Source organism: Trichosurus vulpecula, chromosome 4, assembly GCF_011100635.1.
Source record: "Trichosurus vulpecula isolate mTriVul1 chromosome 4, mTriVul1.pri, whole genome shotgun sequence".
Taxonomy (NCBI): Eukaryota; Metazoa; Chordata; class Mammalia; order Diprotodontia; family Phalangeridae; genus Trichosurus; species Trichosurus vulpecula.
This window is the reverse complement of record NC_050576.1, coordinates 218,188,066-218,208,389: the sequence shown is the minus strand read 5'-3', so window position 1 is coordinate 218,208,389 and position 20,324 is coordinate 218,188,066. Positions and strand designations below refer to the sequence as shown.

The following is a 20,324-nucleotide window of genomic DNA, read 5'->3' as shown; positions in this document are numbered from 1 at the left end:
CCCCAGCATCTTTGAGGTTACTAAAATGTTGGCACAAAGAATAATTTGAAAGTTGGGACAACTAGGTGATACAATGGTGCTAGGCCTGGACTTAAAATCTGGCCTCAGATACTTACTAGCTGTGTGACCCTAGGTGAGTCACTTACCCTCTCTTTGCCTCAGTTTCCTCACCTGTAAAATGGGGACAATAATATCATCTACCTTTCAGGGTTTTTGTGAGGATCAAATGAGCTAATAATCATAAAGCACTCAGCACAGTCTGACACATAGTAAATGCTATATCAATGTTAGGTTTTTTTAAAAATGGCTAATTCCTGTAAGAAAGTTATTCTACTCCTGTATTCTCATTATTGTAGAAATTAATCATAAAGTGTATGGGATGTTTCCTATAATAGAGGAATATACTAAAAGAGGGAGGAGAACATTTTTATAATTATTAATTGATTTGATCAAATCTGAATCTATAAGTTATAGACTAACCTTTTTTTTTATCTATGTAGGGATAAGCCTCCCTCACATCTGTTTGATCTAAGTTGAAGGTCAGAAATCTTTTTGGAATAGACAATTGATGAATCATAACTCCATACTATGCAAGGGATTTAATAACCAAACTCATAGGCTGACAGATAGGAAATATTTCCATTCAAAGGCAAGAAGAACCATGGGGAAATGTGTCAGGGGATCTCACCACTGTTTTTGTGATACTATTACCTCAAGCTTTCCAGCAAGCATAACCTATCCGGGATTGAGTTAACATCTGGACATGCAAGGCAGCACCCCCCGTAGATGGCTGTTAGCATCTTTCTTTGCTTGGTGGATTGTTGATGCATCAGCATGAATGCTTGTACCAGTATCAGAGTGAAATAATAGTAATTATGAATTATTATAATAATATATAATTATAATATGTTATCTATAGTTCCAAAATATTCCACCTCGCACGTTAAGTTAAATTCTAACTATTTAGAATTGAGTTGTTACTATGTTAATGTTAATAGTACAAGATGTTGGGCCTTTTTTTTCAGCTGAAGCAAAAACATAATAACGTAACATTAAATACTTCCATCTTTTGTACCAACTAAGTCCTTGTAAGATGATTCGAAATACTAAGTCCTTTCCTTCCAGTCTATTAATTCCACCTTGCATACATATGTTAACAGATCATTGCATTCACAATACATTTCAAAGCAAAGGTCAATGAGAAACATTAACTGGCGTAAAGTTGAAATAATGACATTGTGAGATTTTATAAAAAAGATGACAGGGCTCACCAAAAACCAGAACATAGCTTGTTTATTGTTCTATTTAGAATTTAATACTTGTTATTAATTTTGCAAACACCAACAAATATGAGCACTTCTACATACAAAGAACAGCAAAGAGTATCATATGTAAATGATACCACAAATTTCTATCACATACATCTTTTTTAAAAAAGGTTATGTCCAAATTAACATGGTATTTTCAACACTACGCTGCTTGTCTGCATCCCCTTCTGAATTTTCTTCTCTCTTCTTTTTTATGATTCTTTGATTTTTTTTCTTTCGTTTCTTCATTTTTTCCATATCAATACCTTTTCTCCCCACCCACCCACCTCCCACCGGTGTCTGACTCTTCCTCAACCCTCCAAAGCCATCCCTAATAACAAATAAAAATTGTCAAGGAAAACAAATACACACATTGGTCATTCAAAAATGCCTCATGCTAAACATTCAATCACCTTTCTGCCAAGAGGTGAAGAGCACGAATCATCTGGCTCAGTGATTAATCATTGCCTCAGAGTTCTTAAGTCTTTCACAATTGCTTTTCATCGCAATAACTACATCTATATTATTTTCATGGTTCTGCTCATCTCACCCTGCATTACTCCATATAGGTCTTCCCAAGCTCTCTCTAAATCTGTTGCCTCTACTCATCATTTCTTACAGCACAATAGTATTCCATCACATTCATATGCCATAATTTGTCTAACCATTCCACAAAAGGTAGGCTCTCTCTTAGTTTCCAGTTCTTTGCCACCACAAAAAGAGTTGCCATAAATATTTTTGCACATATGCATCCTTTTCCTTTTCCTTGATCTCTTTGGAGTATAGACCTAGCAGTGGCATTGCTGGGTTAAACAGCATGCATGGTTTAATGGCTTTTGGGCATAGTTCCAATGTACTGTCCAGAATGGCTGTACCTATCCATAGTGCCACCAACAATGTAATAATATGGCTGTCTTCCTGTCGATCCTCCAACATTGTTATTTTCTCTATTTGTCAACTTTGCAAATGTGATGACTGTGAGGTGTTGTTTTAATTTGCATTTCTCTAATAGGTAGTGATTTGGGACATTTTTCATATGGCTATTGAGAAGTTGGATTCCATCTTCAGAAAACTGCCTGTTCATATTCTTTTAATATTTATCAATTGGGAAATGGTTCTTGTTCTTGTAAATTTAAATCATTTCTCTACATATCTTCGAAATGATACCTTTATTGGAGAAACTTTCTGCAAAGATTTTTTCCTACTACCTGCTTCTCTTTTCATTTTAACTTACATTAGTTTTATTTATGCAAAAGCTCTTTAATTTTATGTAATCAAAATTATTCATTTTCCCTTCTGTGATCTTCTCTAACCCTTGTTTTGTCATGAACTATTTATCTGACATGGAACTTCTTCCTTACTCTTCTAATTTGTTTATGATGTCACCTCTTAAGTCTAAATCATGTACCCATTTGGAGTTTATCTTGGTATACTGGGTGAGATGTTGGTCTATATCTACTTTTTTTTGCAAAACTACTTTTCAGTTTTCCCAGAAGTTTTTGTTAAATAATTTTTCCCGTGGTGGCTGGGATCTTTGGATTTATCAAATAATAGGCTATTATATTAGTTTGCTTCTGCACATTGTTACCTTTTATTTTTCTAAGGCATTTTCTCATTTTGGATACTTCCAGATTGATCAAGGATGTAGGCATAAAACTTAATTAATTAGGACCTGTAGAGGCAGCTAGGTGGTACAGGCCCTGGAGTCAGGAGGACCTGAGTTCAAATGTGGCCTCAGACACTTGACACACTAGCTGTGTGACCTTGGGCAAGTCACTTAACCCCAATTGCCCTGCCTTCTCCCCTCAAAAAAAAGGAAAAAAAATTAAGACCCATACTTAATAGTAAATAGTCAATAGTCAGTGACTATTAAGGGCCTGCTATGTGCCTGGCAATGCTCTAAGTGCTGAGTATGGAAATATGAAAAAAGAAAGACGGTTCCTGCCCTTGAGGAGCTTACAATATAATGGGGGAAGACAACACTCAAAAGAAAGCTTGAGAAGGGGGTGCTAGATTGTTGGGAGAGGAAGTAAGGAATCAGATACTGGGGCATGGTGGAGAAGTCAGAGAAATCTCAAAGTAGTACAACCAGGTGAGAAATGAGCATATGTCTTGAGTTGAGCTCTCTTTTTAAATAAAGATTTTGGAGTTTATGACTCTTCTTTCCAATCAGAGGGGCAAAGGGTGGGGATGAATTGGAGTATCAAGACTGATAGGATCTTGCAGGAAAAAGAGAGACAAAGAGAGAAGGGGTGGGGCAGGGGTGGGGGGGAGAGAGAGACAGAGAGAGACTACATATATATATATATATATATATATATATATATGGTCTATATAATATGCAATTTACTACAACAATTATGGCCTAATATAGTCTACAGGTTTCTCATCTTATGTTTTAGAACAACAATATTGAATGTAAACTCTGATTATCTTTATCTAAAATTGTATTTAGGCTGTTAAGCGAGTAAAATTGAAAAGTCAGTCATAATTTACCACTATTTTTCTGTAATGTCTGATATATTAATGAAAAGTTTTACAGTTCCACTTTATAGATATGCCTAGACACCAAAGACAATTTGTATTTGCAGGTTTAATTTCATATTGTAATAGCAGATTGAATTGACATTAAGTAGCTCAGTTGTATATTAATTTTGAGTTTTACTTCTTAATCTGTTTTCTCCAACATTTCATAGTCTATGAGTCAGTGCCTGTCGTGACATATTTATATCACAATTCATAAATTCCATACTTTAAAAAATCAAGGTAGTAAAATATAATGTAGGACTCATATAGGAGCTTTGTTTTAAATATTTCTGAAAGTCCAGATCTTTGTTGAAGAAACTTCTAATAAAATATAGATGAAGCCAGCATATATATGGCTTGAGTGAGCAATCAGACTTAGCAATTTGAATAGTAAAGATATTTGCCAGAGTGCATACTATGTAGCCGGCACAGAGTGACTCAGCGTTGTCTTTCTGACAGGACCCATCCACAAACTGAAAAAGGTCCACTAGGTTTGTCGAAGGGTAGTTTTTGAAATTAATGGGTTTTTTTTTTCATTGATGTGTGTGTTAACAAAAACACATTTGCATGAATAGGTGGTGACTGGAGAGTTCTGATTCTGGGCAATAAATCACCGAATTAATCATTTACGTATTATATAAACAACTTATTTACATTTTAGTAAGTATTCCTAGCTCTAATGAACACTCTTTTCAAAGGTGGCACTATCTAATGATTAGTTTAAGAAAAATCATCAATAATAATTGTAATAGCTAGCATTTACATAGCACCTTAAGATTTGCAAAGCACTTTACAAATATCATCTTGTTTTATCCTCACAACAGCCCTAGGAGATAGGTGCTATCATTTTCCTTGTTTTACAGATGAAGAAATTGAGGTACAAAGTGATTTGTCCAGGATCAGACAACTAGTAAGAGTGAGTCTGAGGCTGGATTTGAACTCAGAACTTGCTAACTCTAAATCCAACACTCCAGCTTCGAGGCTGCCCAGACAATTTGAATGAATTTAGGAACAAATTAATTCTTAATAACTGCTATAAATTACTGTCTTTCCATCTGGTGGGAAGAGAGAAAAGCCCTTAAATATCTTTTGTATAGAGGGAAATTGTCCAATCAGAGATGCTCATATCTTTGTTGTGGTTTTAAAAGAAGACCCACTGTTCTAAGTTTGGGTTACATGTTAAAATTAAAAACGACCGCCACTGTTTGTTGATATTATAAGCCATGGCAAGGCAAGGAGAGGTCAGTTTACCCTAGAAGAATTCTCAATGGAGAAAGTGGACTCTGACTACAAGATACTTCCCCACTCAAAGATATAAAATAAAATGAAGAATGCGAAGGCAAGTTGCCAGGTAAGAAACCTACTAAGTATAAGCTTTCAGAGAGATAGAACCAAATATACAGTTCTCAGATATGTCTTTGTGACATCTTGAAACCTTGTTCATTATAGTAATAAGAAGGATGCTGGTGGTAATAAAAAACATTTTAAAAGAATTTAAAATTAGAAAAGGAGGAAAGAGCAGACTAAGAGTAGGCAGCATTGCTAAATTTATACTGAAAAGGAAGCTAAGTCCAAAATGAAGTTACTCAGGTCCAAAGAGACCATTCTCTCTTTACCTCCACTGCTAGACATAAAACTGGAAAGATGGGGCAGCTAGGTGGCGCAGTGAGTAGAGTACCAGCCCTGGAGTCAGGAGGACCTGAGTTCAAATGCGGCCTCAGACACTGGACACGTGTGCTAGCTGTGTGACCTTGGGCAAGTCGCTTAACCCCAATTGCCCTGCCAAAAACAAAACAAAAAACAAGCAAAAAAAACTGCAAAGATTCAGATAGCCTTTGGCTATCTAGAATTTTAGAATATAAAACCAATTTTCTAATGACTATTTTTAGAGGATCATGAATTTCCATAAGAACATAGGGTCATTCATTATTTCAATTTGCTTTTCAGTTTAAGATGCTAAAAGATTTCTTGAGGTTTCTTTCTTAAAGTTTTCTTAAAGACTTTTCCATAGACAAAAAATTAAGACTTCTGACTTCCCAAGGTCTCTTGTGTTTTTATTAAGACTGGATACTAACGTCAAAATAACTCTAGAAACACCATGTTGTACACATGAAAATGTAAGACAATTATTTCCCAAAGTGGACGAATGTTTGCTTTTTTTCTTCTTGATAGGACTAATATTTGTGAGGTTCAGTATAAATGCTTAGAAATTTTATTAATTTGGGGGTTTTGGAGGATATTGGCTCAATGTGGAGTTCCCAATATAATCCTGGTTTCAAAAAATAGGATTTTGCATACCTGAAAACAGAAGAAAGCTGGACTAGGACTAGGAGATAGGTGACATCAAGCTGGACTATGCATTTTGAAAATGTAACATAAATCAATATGGTTAGCTATATAGCAGAGTAGAGAAGTAACTTAAGAAGCTTCTAATAATAAATGTTTGGGGGCAGTAAAACTATAATAAAGTGACCAATAAGATACTATTTTATTTCTAAGGATCAGCCCTTACCTGACTGGCTGAAAACATTTAAATTTCTTAATTCCCAACTAACAATAACAACAATAATCTGTAATAAACCCAGAGAAATTTTATTTAATTTTTGTTCTCATTTTAATTTTCAATTTTGTATTCTAAAGCTCATGCCTCTTGGGTTTTTTTCCTCTTGTGGAGTTTTGAATTTGGCCTTATCTTATTTTCAATTCAATAAATCTCAGGAATTAGAGAGAAATTTTCTCCTTGTTTTTTTTTCCTATTATCTTTTCTTTTTCCTTTGACTAGCCATATCATAATGAAAAGAGTAGATTAAATTTCTCAGAATTGGGCTCAAATACCAAACAGTTTGGAATCATAAAAACTTCCTACTGAAAAGTTATTTTTCATTATAAAACTGGCTCAAACTAAATTTAATGTAACTACCTTCCTGACTGAACCAATCCTGCCATGTAGAAACAGACATTTATACAACATTGTAAGGTTTGCAAAGTGCTTTACAAATGTTATTTCATTGTATCCTTCCAACAACTCTTTGAGCTAGGAGCTTTTATTATCCTCATTTTACCAATGAGGAAACAGAGGCAGACAGAAATTAAGTGGTTTGCCCAGAATCACATTGCTAGGAAATGTCTGAGGCAGGATTTGAATTCAGACCTTCCTGATTCCAGGCCAACCATTCTATCCATCGCTGCTTTATGGATAAAAGCAAGAGAATGAAAAATTTTGTTGATGTTTATCCATTTTAACATTTAAAAACAAATGAGACTGAAGAAAAAATATAGGTGACGGGTGGAAGGCTTAGTGTGCCATTCCAAGAGAGCTTCCCATTTTTCTTTCATTTTAATTTAGCACTGTGGGTTGCAAGCATTTATGTTTCCTTTTAGAAAGTGTTGAGATCAAATGTTCTTCCTTCAGGGAAATTATCTAGTGGGAAGTTACCCCTAACTTGGCACTTGTTCATAAAACCTTCAAGTCTTGAGAGATTAACAAATCACAAAGACAATGGAGATTCCTTAGAGGAAACTGTAACTTACTTAAACTAAGACTTGTCCCCATCACAAATCTATGGGAAAACAGGGAAAAGCTTATTCAAGGTATCTTCTTTCACTTATAGCTCAGCCCACGGCAATAGCTGCCAAGGTGGCCCTCTGCCTTCAGGAAGATCCTGCTGAGGTGGAAGTTAGAATTCTCCTGCTCTTAGCTTACCACCCACACTGGTGAAGAAAGGCTTAGCCTCTGCCCCCACAAAGGCTCTGGGAAGGTGGGATTCAGAGTTCTGATAGATGACTCATAAAACACCTTAGGAGAGGAGGATAAAGCGCCACAGAGGAGTATGCTGATCTGCGGGACTTATACCTTCTGAGTCATTAATACAAGACTGTGAAGCTTTCACAGCAGGCAGCCTCGTGGCTGATGATTGCCCCAGGGTTGAGTCTGTGGAAGCTTCAAACCCTTCTGCAGATCCCCTTAAAGAGACATACACACTTAGCCTGGAATAGACAGATAATACAGGCCATGCCTTGCACAACAATAATCTATACTTCTGAACCTGGCACGTTGTTTTCAGTGCAGGTGATTTAAAAAAGATTCTTCCTCCCATATTCCACTTAAAGGAACCTGCCCAGACAGGAGGCAAAAACAGGGCTCCAGTAAGGATTCAGCTGGCACAAAACACAACAGAACAGGATTCTGACTCTGGGACCCAGCCAATCCAAAACAGAAACAGCCCCTGAACAGAATCAGGAAAAAAGGGTCTTACTCGCCGGTTTAAAAAAAAATAAGCAAGAAAACAAATGAGGGATCTAGATGCCTCAGACAAGTGCTGAGCTCATGACATCTCACAGCCTGTGTTTTAGAATATCCCAGGTAATGAACTATATCCATCATGGAAAAAAAACCCCAGCTCTCAAAGTTTAGAGACTATAAAGAAGCTTTATTGTTACTGCGCAGTGGTAGGAAGAGGCATCTGCTGACTGATAGTTTTCTTTGACAATATCCGTTGTTGGCCAAGTGGGCTCTGATTACAAGTCATTTTCTACTCGTGTTTATAAGTGTAAAATAAAAAAGAAAAATGGCGGACAGTCAGGCAGGATTATAAACTTCTTGCAGCTGGCCTTGGAAGTGGAACAAAGCAGTTTGTATCTTTCAAGGAGAGGACAGAAGCTTGATAATTTGTAATTGGCCTGGGAATGTGGAAAAGAGTAACTCTGTTGCTCTCTGTGGTGGGTCTTAAGAGTGGACTGGGGTTGAGATAGACCCACATATGAGGAATTGTGTGTGTGTACTCATTCTATCCTGAAATGGAGGCTAGTTTCAAGACTGAGCCACTCCAAGAAATAAAAAAGATATAGAGGATCCCTCTATTTGAGCCTGCCCATATGCCATCCCAGCATAGGATCTGGGATGACAATGAAATGGGTCAATAATACTGATCACAATCTATTTAAACTTGCCCATCTCCAGTGACTTTTGTCTGTTTCCTTACAAGTTCACTCCAGAGTCCACCTAACATGGTGGGGGCCTTCCTCAAGTTCTTTTGACATCACTAGGATATCAATACCACACTCAGGTTTTTCATCTGTTATCTCTTACTCTCTTTGTATTATATGGTTTTTTAATGGTATTTTCTTTCTTTCATCTTTTATGCTGTTTCTCCTGCATAATTCCTTGTAAGAAATATAAGATGGGAAAGATTACTTGTAGCTAGGGGCTCAGGTGTCAAATAACTAGCATGCTTTCCATCAGTCAGTCAGTAAATATGCATTTATTAAGCCCTTACTATGTACCCCAGCTAAGCACTAGGCACTGTATTAAGCAACAGGGATACAAAATAAGGTGAAAACAATCCCTGCCCTCAAGAAGCTGATATTCTAATAACAGAGTGGATAAAGTGCTGAGCCTGGAGTCAGGAAAACCTGGGTTCAAATCTGAATTTATACTATTGCTGTGTGACCTTGGGCAAATCACTTACCTGCTGTCTCCCTCAGTTTTCTTAACTGTGAAATAGGGTAATAATAGCATGTACTTCCCAGGATCAAATGAGATAATATTTGTAAAGTACTTAGCACATTAGTAGTAGAGTTTGACATATAGTAGGCACTTGATAAATGCTAGTTTCCTTTCTTCTTGTGAATACAGAGAAAGGGACATATTTGAGAGATATTGTAAAGGTAGAAATAACAAGAGTTAGTGTGTCATTGGATGATATAATGGAGAGGAGCAAAGGGTAAGAAGCCTGGAAAGGTAGGAAGAAGCCAGGTAATGAAGAGCTTTAAATGCTAAATAGAGGGCTTTATATTTGATCCTGGAGGTAAGAGGGGTCTGTCTACTGGAGTTTGTTAAGGAGAGGAGATGATGTGGGTACACCTATGTTTTCAGAAAATCACTTTGGTAAATAAGTACAGTATGCACTGCAGTGGGGAGAAACTTGGTGCAGGGAGAACAATTAATAGGTTATTGCAGTAGCGTAGGCAAGAGTCAGTGAGGGCCTGAACTAGGATTAGATCCCTGTGAGTCAAGAAAGAGGGACCTATGTAAGAGATGTTGTGAAGGTAAAAGCAAGATTAAGCAACAAACTGGATGTTTGAGGTGAGTGATTAAGGAGGAATGATACAGTTTGTGAGGATGATGATACCCTCAACAATAACAAGAAAGTTGGAAAGAGGGGAAGGAAAGAGAATGAATTCTGTTTTGGGCGTGTGTTTGAGATGCTTGGTGGACATTCAGTTTGAAGTGTTCAATAGGCAGTTGATTTTGTGGGCCTGGAGCTCAGGAGAGGGAATAGGACTAGATTTGTAGACCTAGGAATCATCTAGATAGAGAGGGTGATTGAACCCATGGAAGCTGATAAGGTTGTCAAATGAGAGAGAAGAGGAAAAGGAGAAAGGGTGTGGGGCAGAGCCTTAACTTAACCCTCGGTTAGTGGCATGGATGAATAACCAACAAAGGAGACAGAGGAGTAGTCCAACTGACAAGAGGAGAAGCAGGAGAAGCAGGATCATGTGTAACTTGAGTTTCAAAGTCCTTCAGTGTGGGACTCTCATCTCATTGGTAGAGATCAATGCCCCATGTCTGCCTGAGGGGAGGAAAAAGATGGAGAGATCAAGAAAGGTGAGAGATCCTGGGTTCCTCTAGCTTCCAGCTTTGAAGATACACAATGTCAATCTCTTTACAGGTCTCTGAAGAAAGAGACTCTGAGAAGAAGGTGATGTGAGAGGAGCTGGCAAGTCTCTATCATGTTCCTATCCTCAGATTGCTACACTAGAGACTTCAGAGAATTTTCCCCTTGAGTGAGATCAGGGGCACTCTCTCTCTCTCTCGGTTCAGCTAAGATATCTCACTCCCAATGGGAGAATTCCTTCACGCTACATTTTGGTGGAATAAAGAAACCTATCAATTACATCTAGGCATCGATTTATTTGGCAATGCATGCAGTTACAAAACAAACCAGGTCCAAGGCTCTTGGTAGCCAAGGACCCAGAAGCTTGGTTTCTCATAGTTGATATACAATTTGGAGGGGAAAACAGGAAACATAGGATTATACGGATTGAGACATTTGGTTTCTTATTGATGGAAGGGGGAGGGGATTGGGAGACACCAAAGTGAGAGGGAGAGGGGTATTCTTGTGACATTCTATAAGTCACGTGACTCTTGGGAAACCTCCTAAATTGGGTGATTTACATGGAGTTGAAACTTAACTTCACAAAATGGTAGATAAAAACAAAATGGAGTCACTAAAGCTAATTTTTAATGCAGCAGGTATGTATTCTCATACATATGCTTTTTCTGATTTCTGTTTTGCTATCAACTTGGATAAGTGGGTTTCTTTGCTATTTGCATTCATTTTGTTACTGGTATCTGGTGGAGTCAGGCCTTGGATACAAAATTTGGACCCTTCCTTTCCCCATTAAGAAATAGCAATCAGTTTTGCTTGAACCTAAAAATTGTATCCGCTAGACTAACAATATTTAAGGGAACAGAAAGATATAATTCTATCCCAGTACCCTCTCACTGAGGAGAGCAAAGCCTGCCTCTAGCCCCAACCTTCTCCTTCCCCTCCTCGTAGTAATTCAAGTCTCCTTTGGAGAGGGGTAAGAGAAAGAGACCCTAGAGATATCTGTTCTTGTCTCCCTAGGAGCCACATTGAAAACAAAAGGCAGAGATCCCAGGCATGCACATCCTAAGGGAATGTCCTTGAGAGCATCTCCCTCCTCTGCAGAGTGGGCTTGGTGGCATAGAGGCATGCCAGGGAAGAAGGCATCACAGATAAGAAGATGGCAGTGTGGTCTAGTGATCTGCTCCAGTTATCCCATGAGAGATTGAACGTAGGCAAGAATAACACATGACATGGAAGGTGGTGGAGTGGGGGAGGATCAGAGGGGAGAAAGGGAATTGATCAGTTGGGCTGAAGCCCTGGGTTTATATATGAGGAGCAGTCAGAGATAATGTTGAAGAAGGAAGTAGGCAGGGGCCAGATCCTAGAGGGAATTGAATGGGAATCCCAAAGTCCCAGAGGAAGGCCTCCTAGCTACTCAATGACTCTTCCCTTAGGCCTCATCGATACTTCCAAGCTGACTGAGTGCCTCGCTGGTGCCATCACCAGCCTCCAGCAGGATCTGTCACAGGAGAAGCTGAGGAGCCAGGCACTACAGCAGCATTGCCATAAGCTGAAGGAGCAACTGCATAAACTAGAGGCCCAGAATAAGATCCTAAGGGACATGGAAGCTGAGCACTACCGCATGAAGAGGGAAGTGAGCACACAGTTCCACCAGGTGCTGAAGCTGAAGGATGAGATGTACACTTTGTCCATGAGGTACACCAGTGCACTGCAGGACAAGGATCTGGCCATCACCCGCTGCCAGAGTCTGCAGGAGGAGGTGAGGGTGACAGAGTTCTCACCAGCGCTCATCTTGTGGTTTGTGGGGTGGTTTTTACAAAATGTTATTGTTCTCTCTTCTGGGATCTCTGCCAGCTAAGGATATGCTCACAACCCCATCTTCCTGGACTCACCCACTAAGGGCATCATATCTCTTACCCTAGGCACAAGCCATTATCATAGCTCAGAAAGTTAAATACTAGCCACAGATGTTGTCAACTCTCAATTCTGTGGGCAAAGGGGGGGGGGCAGTAGTATGGATAATACACAATAATGGAAAGTGAAGAAAGACTTCATAATGAGCTTAAGATGTATTCAGAACCCTACATTCACCTACATAGTCAATTTGATCAAGACTTTTCTTCCCAATCAGCCAGCCTTTTGAATATCTGAGTGTAGGACGTTTGCTTCAGGGTAGAGCAAGGTAGACCCAATTTCTGGTTTCAAGAACCTTATTCCATATGACAATTCCAAAGGATTCATAATGAAAAATTCTATCCATCTCCAGAAAGAGAACTGATGGATTCTAAGAGCAAATTGTAGCATTTTTAAAATTTTATTTGTTTTTCTTGTTTTTCCCCCCAACATGGCTAATATGGAAATATGTTTTTCATTACGTCATATGCGTAATAGGTATCATATTTCTTGACTTCTCAATGGGTGGAGAAGGGGGTGGAGGGGGAGAATTTGGAACTGAAAATAAAATTAAACAAAAACTTTAACAAGGGGAGATAAAACAGATAATACAATAATAATTATGATAGCTTTGGAGGGGGTGAAATCGAGTTAGAGAAGGGACTGAATTAATAAAGACCAACTTTGAGCTATATAATAAAATTTAATTAAATTCAACAAACATTTATTAATCCTACTGTGTGAAAGGAGACTTGAGTTATGGTGAGCTGGACAAACTTTGTCTTGATATAAAGCTGCTTGATCTCTTATTTACTAGGCATCAGAAAGGTTACCTCTTATTTTTCCATTTTGCAAGAATGGAAGCCTTGAAGTGAGGTGTGACTTAAGAATCTGTGTCCTAAAGGGCCTGCTTTTCCTGTCCCCTGACACATGCTGTCTCTTTCCACATTTCCTACTGCACAAATTAATCACCTACCCCTATGACTCCTAGTTTCTGCAGTAGTCAACATAAAATCCCTTTACTGCTAATTGACCCCACCAAGACATTAATAGTTGTGATCTACTCTTGTTTCACATTCTCGCAAACCTTATCATGGAATCCCTGATACTCAGAAATCTCATTTCCTGGAAGCTTGACATGACAGGAATCTGCTCAACTTGCTGAGAAGTTGCCCCACCCTCATCTTAAAAGAATGCCAGTACACCAGGTTGACCTCTACAAATTAGGTGGTATAAATTTCCATTGGATTATCCCCGGTTCCTCCCTGCCCAAAGTACTGAGAGTACATGTTAATCTACAGAACAATGGACAAATGCTTCAGTAGTCTTAACTTGTACAGGGAGATAATCAGGGCACCCAAGAAAAGAAATAAGTTAATTAGGATCACATAGGATCTGAGATTATGGTTTAAAGTCCCTCAGTTTCCAGGTATGATTTAGTCCTCCTAGCCTAGGGATATTTACTGGAAGGACAAACTTGTTATTGAAAGAGAAGAATACAAGGTGGAGTCTCTTGGCTTGGTCCCAAGAGCAAACTCATGGACTCTGCCCTTAAATGTACAAGCCACCTGCCTCATGCCTCACTGGAACAATTTTCCTTTCTCTGTCAGTTGCACCACATCCATTGTGAATGGGAAAAGGTGTTTTGTTCAGAGTTTTAATTCAGAACTTTCTTTGGAACTCTCTCCAGCCTGAGGAAGAACAGCATATTCTTTTTTAAAATTTATCTATTTTTAGTTTACAACATTCAGTTCCACAAACTTTTGAGTTTTACATTTTCTCACCCTCCCTCCTCCCCAAGAGGGCATGCAATCTGGTATAGGCTTGTACATATACATTCACATTAAACATTTTCACATTAGTCATGTGGCAAAGAAGAATTATACCCCATGTAATGAACCACGAGCAAGAAGAAACAAAACAAAACGAAACGAAAAAGAGAGAGCACATAGTATGCTTCAATATGCATTCAGACTCCGTAATTCTTTCTTTTGGATATAGATAGCATTTTCCATCATGAGCCTTTTGGAGTTATCTCAGAACCTTGCATTTCTGAGAAGAGCCAAGTCCATCAAAGTTAGTCAGTGCACAATGAGAAGAGCATATTCTTAATGAGACAATTTTCAATATGATTTTTGTGAAGTCTTCATCTCAACAGATGCAGTACTATGGTTAGAAAAGCCACAGATGATCTATCTATCCATATATCTATCATCTATCTATCTACCTCTCCATGGAGAAGAGGTTGGTATAAGGATTTCCCAATAAGGAAACTATCTCGACCAATGCATGTTTGCACCTACTCTGCAATTTTTAGTCCTAGAGATTTTCCTGGGGCTACTGAGAAGTTGTCATCTCCCCAAGGTCACACAGCCAGTAGTTGTCAAAAGTGGGACTTAAATTCAGGTGTTCTTGACTCTGGGGCCATCCTGTCTCTGAAGCTATAAGCATTCACATGTAACTTACATGTGACTGGTACTTATTTCCATTATGTTTGAATAAAGTAGGCGGTGTGTTATCAGTTCAAATCCAGCCTCAGACACTTACTAGCTGTGTGACCCTGGACGAGTCACTTAACTTCTATGTGCCATATTCTATTGGAGAAGGACATGGCAAGCCACTCCAGTATCTTTTCCAAGAAAACTCCGTGGGCAGCATGGTCCACAAAATGTCAGACACAACCGATTATCTGAACAACAATGTATTATCAGAAGTGGCTCTCAAGTTAATATTTTATTCTGATCCCCTTTCAAATAATTTCTTGACATTTTCATGATTCCATAATTCTTTGTACTATAAGTCTTGAGGGCTACGAGGTGTGGTCTGACATCATTTATCATAACAACATTGGTGATTGGTAACCAATTGGTAAGTGAATAGAATGAATTGAGTTGCTCTCCAGGACTAACAGACTGTGTTAACATTGGTCTCAAGTCCAATTGCGTAATGTTTGGGCTTCACCCACAAAACAAAGCAAACAAAACCTTGCCTTTGTCACAGGGAATTGAGACTATTCATTAGTTGACACCCTTAAAAATTTTTGAGATATCTGTGATAGGAGGACTCATGACTTTTATAACTATCATTATTGAAGGAGAATAAACAATACAAATGATTTCTGGTCTAATTGAAAAGCTTTTTTTTTTCGTGGTGAGTGGAAAGGACTCTATTCTTCACAGCTGGCCATATGATTGTCTACAACCAGCTCTATCATGGAACTCAAGGTTTTGATCTCTGTACTTCTCTATCTCGGACAGTTGTATCTAATGAAGCAGGAGCTACAGCGGGTCCAGATGACTTCCTCCTGTGAGCGTGAGTCTAGAGAGAGGTTTCTAAAAACCAGCAATGAACTGGAACTCCAAGAGGGAGAGGTCAATCGTCTCAAGGAGGAGAATGAAAAGCTTAGGTCTCTGACTTTCAGCCTGGTGAGTAGATCCCAACCACTGGGGTTGGACTGGTCAAATATTGTGTGGGCAGCCTAGAACATGGAACATTCTGGGGCATGGAACTTTTGACATATGTGAACATTTTGTGTAGTATCCCTATATGGCAAGTGATGGAGAAGGTTGAAACTGCTGTTCTTTACTTAATAACATGAGAATGGTGGGGTCAATAGATTCCAACATTCTGTTCTTGATCTGTCTCTCTTAGACTATAAAAAATTGAGCCTGAGTTGTTTGTTAGCTCAGTGCATTAGAGAGAGAGAGAGAGAGAGAGAGAGAGAGAGAGAGAGAGAAAGAGAAAGAGAGAATGTGTATGTATCTCATTGGTGTGGGAATTTGCTCTACTGAGGCAAATTGCAACCTATCTATAACTTCCAAAAGAGGAAACTCAAGTGTATTAGAAAGAGCTCTGGCTCTGGAGTCAGAAGAGCTAGATTCAAATATTGCCTCTTGCATTTACTATCTGTACAACCTTAGGCAGGTCACTTAATAGCCCTGGGCCTCAGTTTCCTTGATTGCAAAATGTGGTGGCTAGACTACATGGTCCTTCCAGTTCCAGATCCACGATCCTTTCTGAGATCATTTATATTAATATACATGTTGTTCGGTCGCTTTTAGTCATGATCTATTCTTTGTGACTCCATTTGGGGTTTTGTTGGCAAAGAATGGTTTGCTATTTCCTTCTCCAACTCATTTTACAGATGAGGAAACTGAGGCAAACAGAGTTAAGTGATTTGCCCAGAGTCACAAAGATAGTATGTCTGAGGCCAGATTTAAACCTCAGGTCTTCTGACTCCAGGCTTGGTTCTCTCTATCCACTGCGCCACCTAGCTGTCTAATACATACATACATACATACATATATACGTATATACGTATATATACGTATATATATATATATGTACAACCAAATTTATAACCTTAGAGTGTAAATGAAGACTCAGAAAGGTTAAATGACTTCCATATGGTCACACAGCTCATAAGTGTCAGAGGTAAGATTTGAATTCAGGTCAAGTACAACATTTTATAAACTAAACTATACCTCTCTCTCTCTTACACACACACACACACACACAAAACCTTCCCATAGCTTGTTTCCTTGTAAATTTTGGGCTGCAAGCTTATGCCAATTTATATGATATTATTTCTTCTTCTGCATGAATGAAATAATGACATTCTTAGGACTTCACTGTTGGCAATATTCCCTGCTCCCTAGGGAGGTAGGCTTTGGGCAAGGTTGGGATCGCTGGGCTGAGGCACCCCATGCTGACCTCTCAGTGTCCCAGGCAGAGAAGGACATCTTGGAACAGAACTTGGATGAGGCACTGGATAGCAAGCAGGAACTGGTGGATCGGATCCACTCCCTGAGGGAAAGAGCAGTCACTGCTGAGAAACAGCGCAAACAGGTAACTGACATCCTGTCTACCTTCTACCACCTTTGTCCTCCCAGAAGATATGCCCATATTGGCAAGTATGGAAGCTGGACTTTCTAGGAGGTCAAACTGTTTGTATCTAGGTGGAGGCCAACCAATTCTTTGTTGGACTGGGTTTGCTTGCCTTGATTCAGTGACTTTAACAAGGAAGGGAAACTTCCTTCCTGAGAAGAAAGATGCTAGGGAGTTATTGGGGGAAAGGCAAGAAAAGAGTTTTGTATTTTGAGACAGTAAATAAACACGATGCAAATATACGTAGAAATTAACCACCTCATGTAAATATGTAAGCAAAGGAGAAGCCATTAGCAACTTTGGCATTTTAAAAAATGAATAGTAATGCTGTGTAAGATTCCACTTTTACTTAACCTCCTCTATTTACCCCTGTCTTCCACCCAGACCTCTGCTGATGTCAGTAACTTGTCTGTTTTCTTACCCTTGGTCAGTACTTGGAAGAAAAAGAGGAGACCCTCTTTCAGTTCCAAAAAATCAAGGTGGACTTTGAACTCTACAAAGAGAAGATGAATGCCCTGCAAAGCCAGGTGGTAGAGCTTCAGAAGGAGCGAGACCAGGTATCCCTTGAGAATGAAAGAAAACGTTTGTTTTGGAATTTATCGGTTTTCAGCTCAGCTGGTTTCATTTTTAGAACCTGAACGGGCTAGAAAAAGAAATTTGGTTGGCCTACTGCTTTTCTCCCCAGGAGACATGGAGGTAGGGAAACTACCCAATGTACCCCTACTTTCACTCTAAAACTTGTCCCTCTAATCTTGGCTCCAGCTTGCTCATGATTTGGGGAAACTGAGCAAGGAAGCCAGCCTCAAAGGAGGTATGAAACAGAGTTTCTCTCAGGAGAAGGTCTTTTCCAACTCCTTTTCCCATCAACTACTGTTATACCCTGACTCTTCTGCCCTTCTTCATACCATAATACTTTGTTGAGAATCTGTTCCATATTTCAAGTGATTTGATTGAAACTGAAGTAGGTAGCATGGAATTGTTTTTATCTTCCAGACTTAGAGTTAAAAGTTCTTGAATCTAAAATGCAAATGATTGTGCAAATTAATTAAGTTCCAGAATATCCAAAAAAGAAATCTGAGTAGCCTTGGCTTAAACAGGGCTATTAATTCCTGGGGAGCTGCTCCAAGCTTTAGCTGTCTTTTCTATGCCTGCCCCATGAGCTGAAGGCTTCTGGTTGGTGCATGATCTCTTGGGCTCCCATAGGCATACAGTGCGAGGGATCTGGCCCAGATGGACATTTCTCACAGCTTGACAGAAAAAGACTCCCTCCGAAGAAAAGTGTTTGAGCTAACCGATGAGGTCTGTGAACTACGGAAACAACTCCAAAAGGTGCAGGCAGAACCAATGAACAAGGTAAGGGAGGAGAGGGAGGGAGGTCACTGTACTCACCATGGCTTGGGAAGAATGAGAATGAGGAAGAGCCTAATCTGAGGCTAGGTACATGTGTCCAATAAGTAACTTTTCCAATACGATCTGTGGCTCCCATTTCGACGTTCAATAATAAAACACCATGTGAATTATATGCAAATAACATACAGATGAACAATTTACTGCTTTAGTCTGTATCTGGGGTGCCATTTGTAACCAGAATATCACATGATAAAGAACAGCTAGGTTAGAGAAAACCACAAGATTTTGATTCTTCCTCACTCCCTCCCAAAGGAACTAAAATCTAACAATCCAGTTGCTTTTGATGTCTCTGGTTGTCTCAGGGATGGGGATGTGCCAGGGCCTCACTGATTGTGTCCAAGGAGGACTCTCTGGATAGAAGAGGAAAGGACTGGTGTTTCCAGGAAGGGGGTGAGAGGAGAATAGTTTGGAGTAGTTTGACTGGAAGTACAAGAGCATCCAAGATAAACACTTTGAAACCAATGAGCTTGTTTAATCCATTCTTTGGCAGACCAAAGAGAATGCTGGAGAACATTCAAAGTGGGGGAAACAGAGGCTCGTAAGGATGCATGCCATCAATCCTCAGGAGGACAGCGATTTCAGCTTCCTAAGCTCCACAGAGGTACTAGGATCCTCCCTCATTCCCCTGCTTTCTCAGAGATTGAGTTTGCTTCTAGTTAGAGAGAATTAAAAGCCCATCCATCCCTGACTTCATTGGTGGACAATGTAGGACAATTTTCACCAAATAGTTTGGGCAAATGCCTGGAATAATAAGCTTCTGAGAAGTTAACAGGACCTCAGGTCACTGGTGGTTCCCCCTCCTGTGTCACTGGTAAACAGTTGCTTTCTTTGGTAGTCCAACTCTGTTGGGTTATAATGGTGTGTAACAACAAAGCTACTTGCAGCTGCTGTGGAGGTGTAAGACCAATAACACCAGCACACAGAAGGGCCGCTAGCACAGGTTCTTTGATATGCTTTTCTAAGGAAAGCAACTTTAAGGGGTTTACAATCTCACTTTAATTAAATATCATTCACTTAGTTCAGGGGAAAAAACACCCTGAACTTCAGAGGAAATACAAACAGAAATTACAAACAGAGACAATATAAATAGATCAACAGACAGGTTTCTGTCTGACCATAGCATACATAGTCACCAGAGAGATAGACGTGCCAACAACTGGGTTTTCAAAGCCCGGGCAGGGAGCTCCTTGATGGCTACCCAGAGTCTCCACAACAACACTCTTCCAATGAGTGTGCCCCCAAAAGCAAAATGCTAACCTCCTAGTATATATACGCTTCTTCAGGGTCAGAGGGCATCACAACCATGCGACTCAAGCCCATGTGAACTAGGCTTTCTTGTGACTTCAGCAAGTCATCAAAGACTACCGATTCAATCAAAGACTCTTGATTGAAACAAAAGCAAGGCTTATCAAAGGCACTTGATTATCTCAGTGCTGAGAAGCATTCCAGAACAAAAGACAACAAAAAGTTCCACTTTACTTGCCATTACACTTGAAAAGCAAGACTCATCAGAGGTACTTGACTGCCTTAGTGCTGAGAAGCACTCCTAAAGAAGAAACAAAGGCAAAAGTCCCACTCTGCTTGCCCTCACGTGGTGTCCAGGAATTCTGAGAGATGGGGCTTAGGAAAAACATTGCCATGAGGCCCTATCATGGGGCAATGACGGTACAGAAGGGTTGAGGAGAGG

General features: G+C 39.4%; 1 protein-coding gene across 1 annotated transcript in view; it reads left to right on the top strand.

Moving 5' to 3' along the window:
- CARD14 (caspase recruitment domain family member 14) overlaps positions 1 to 20,324 on the top strand; it is a 46,655-nt gene that overhangs the window by 5,748 nt on the left and 20,583 nt on the right. The window contains exons 3-8 of the mRNA XM_036755659.1: positions 11,881 to 12,206; positions 15,598 to 15,765; positions 17,069 to 17,188; positions 17,659 to 17,784; positions 18,431 to 18,602; positions 19,147 to 19,238. Coding sequence (XP_036611554.1) covers positions 11,881 to 12,206; positions 15,598 to 15,765; positions 17,069 to 17,188; positions 17,659 to 17,784; positions 18,431 to 18,602; positions 19,147 to 19,238 — 1,004 coding nt within the window. The remainder of the gene's footprint in view (positions 1 to 11,880; positions 12,207 to 15,597; positions 15,766 to 17,068; positions 17,189 to 17,658; positions 17,785 to 18,430; positions 18,603 to 19,146; positions 19,239 to 20,324) is intronic.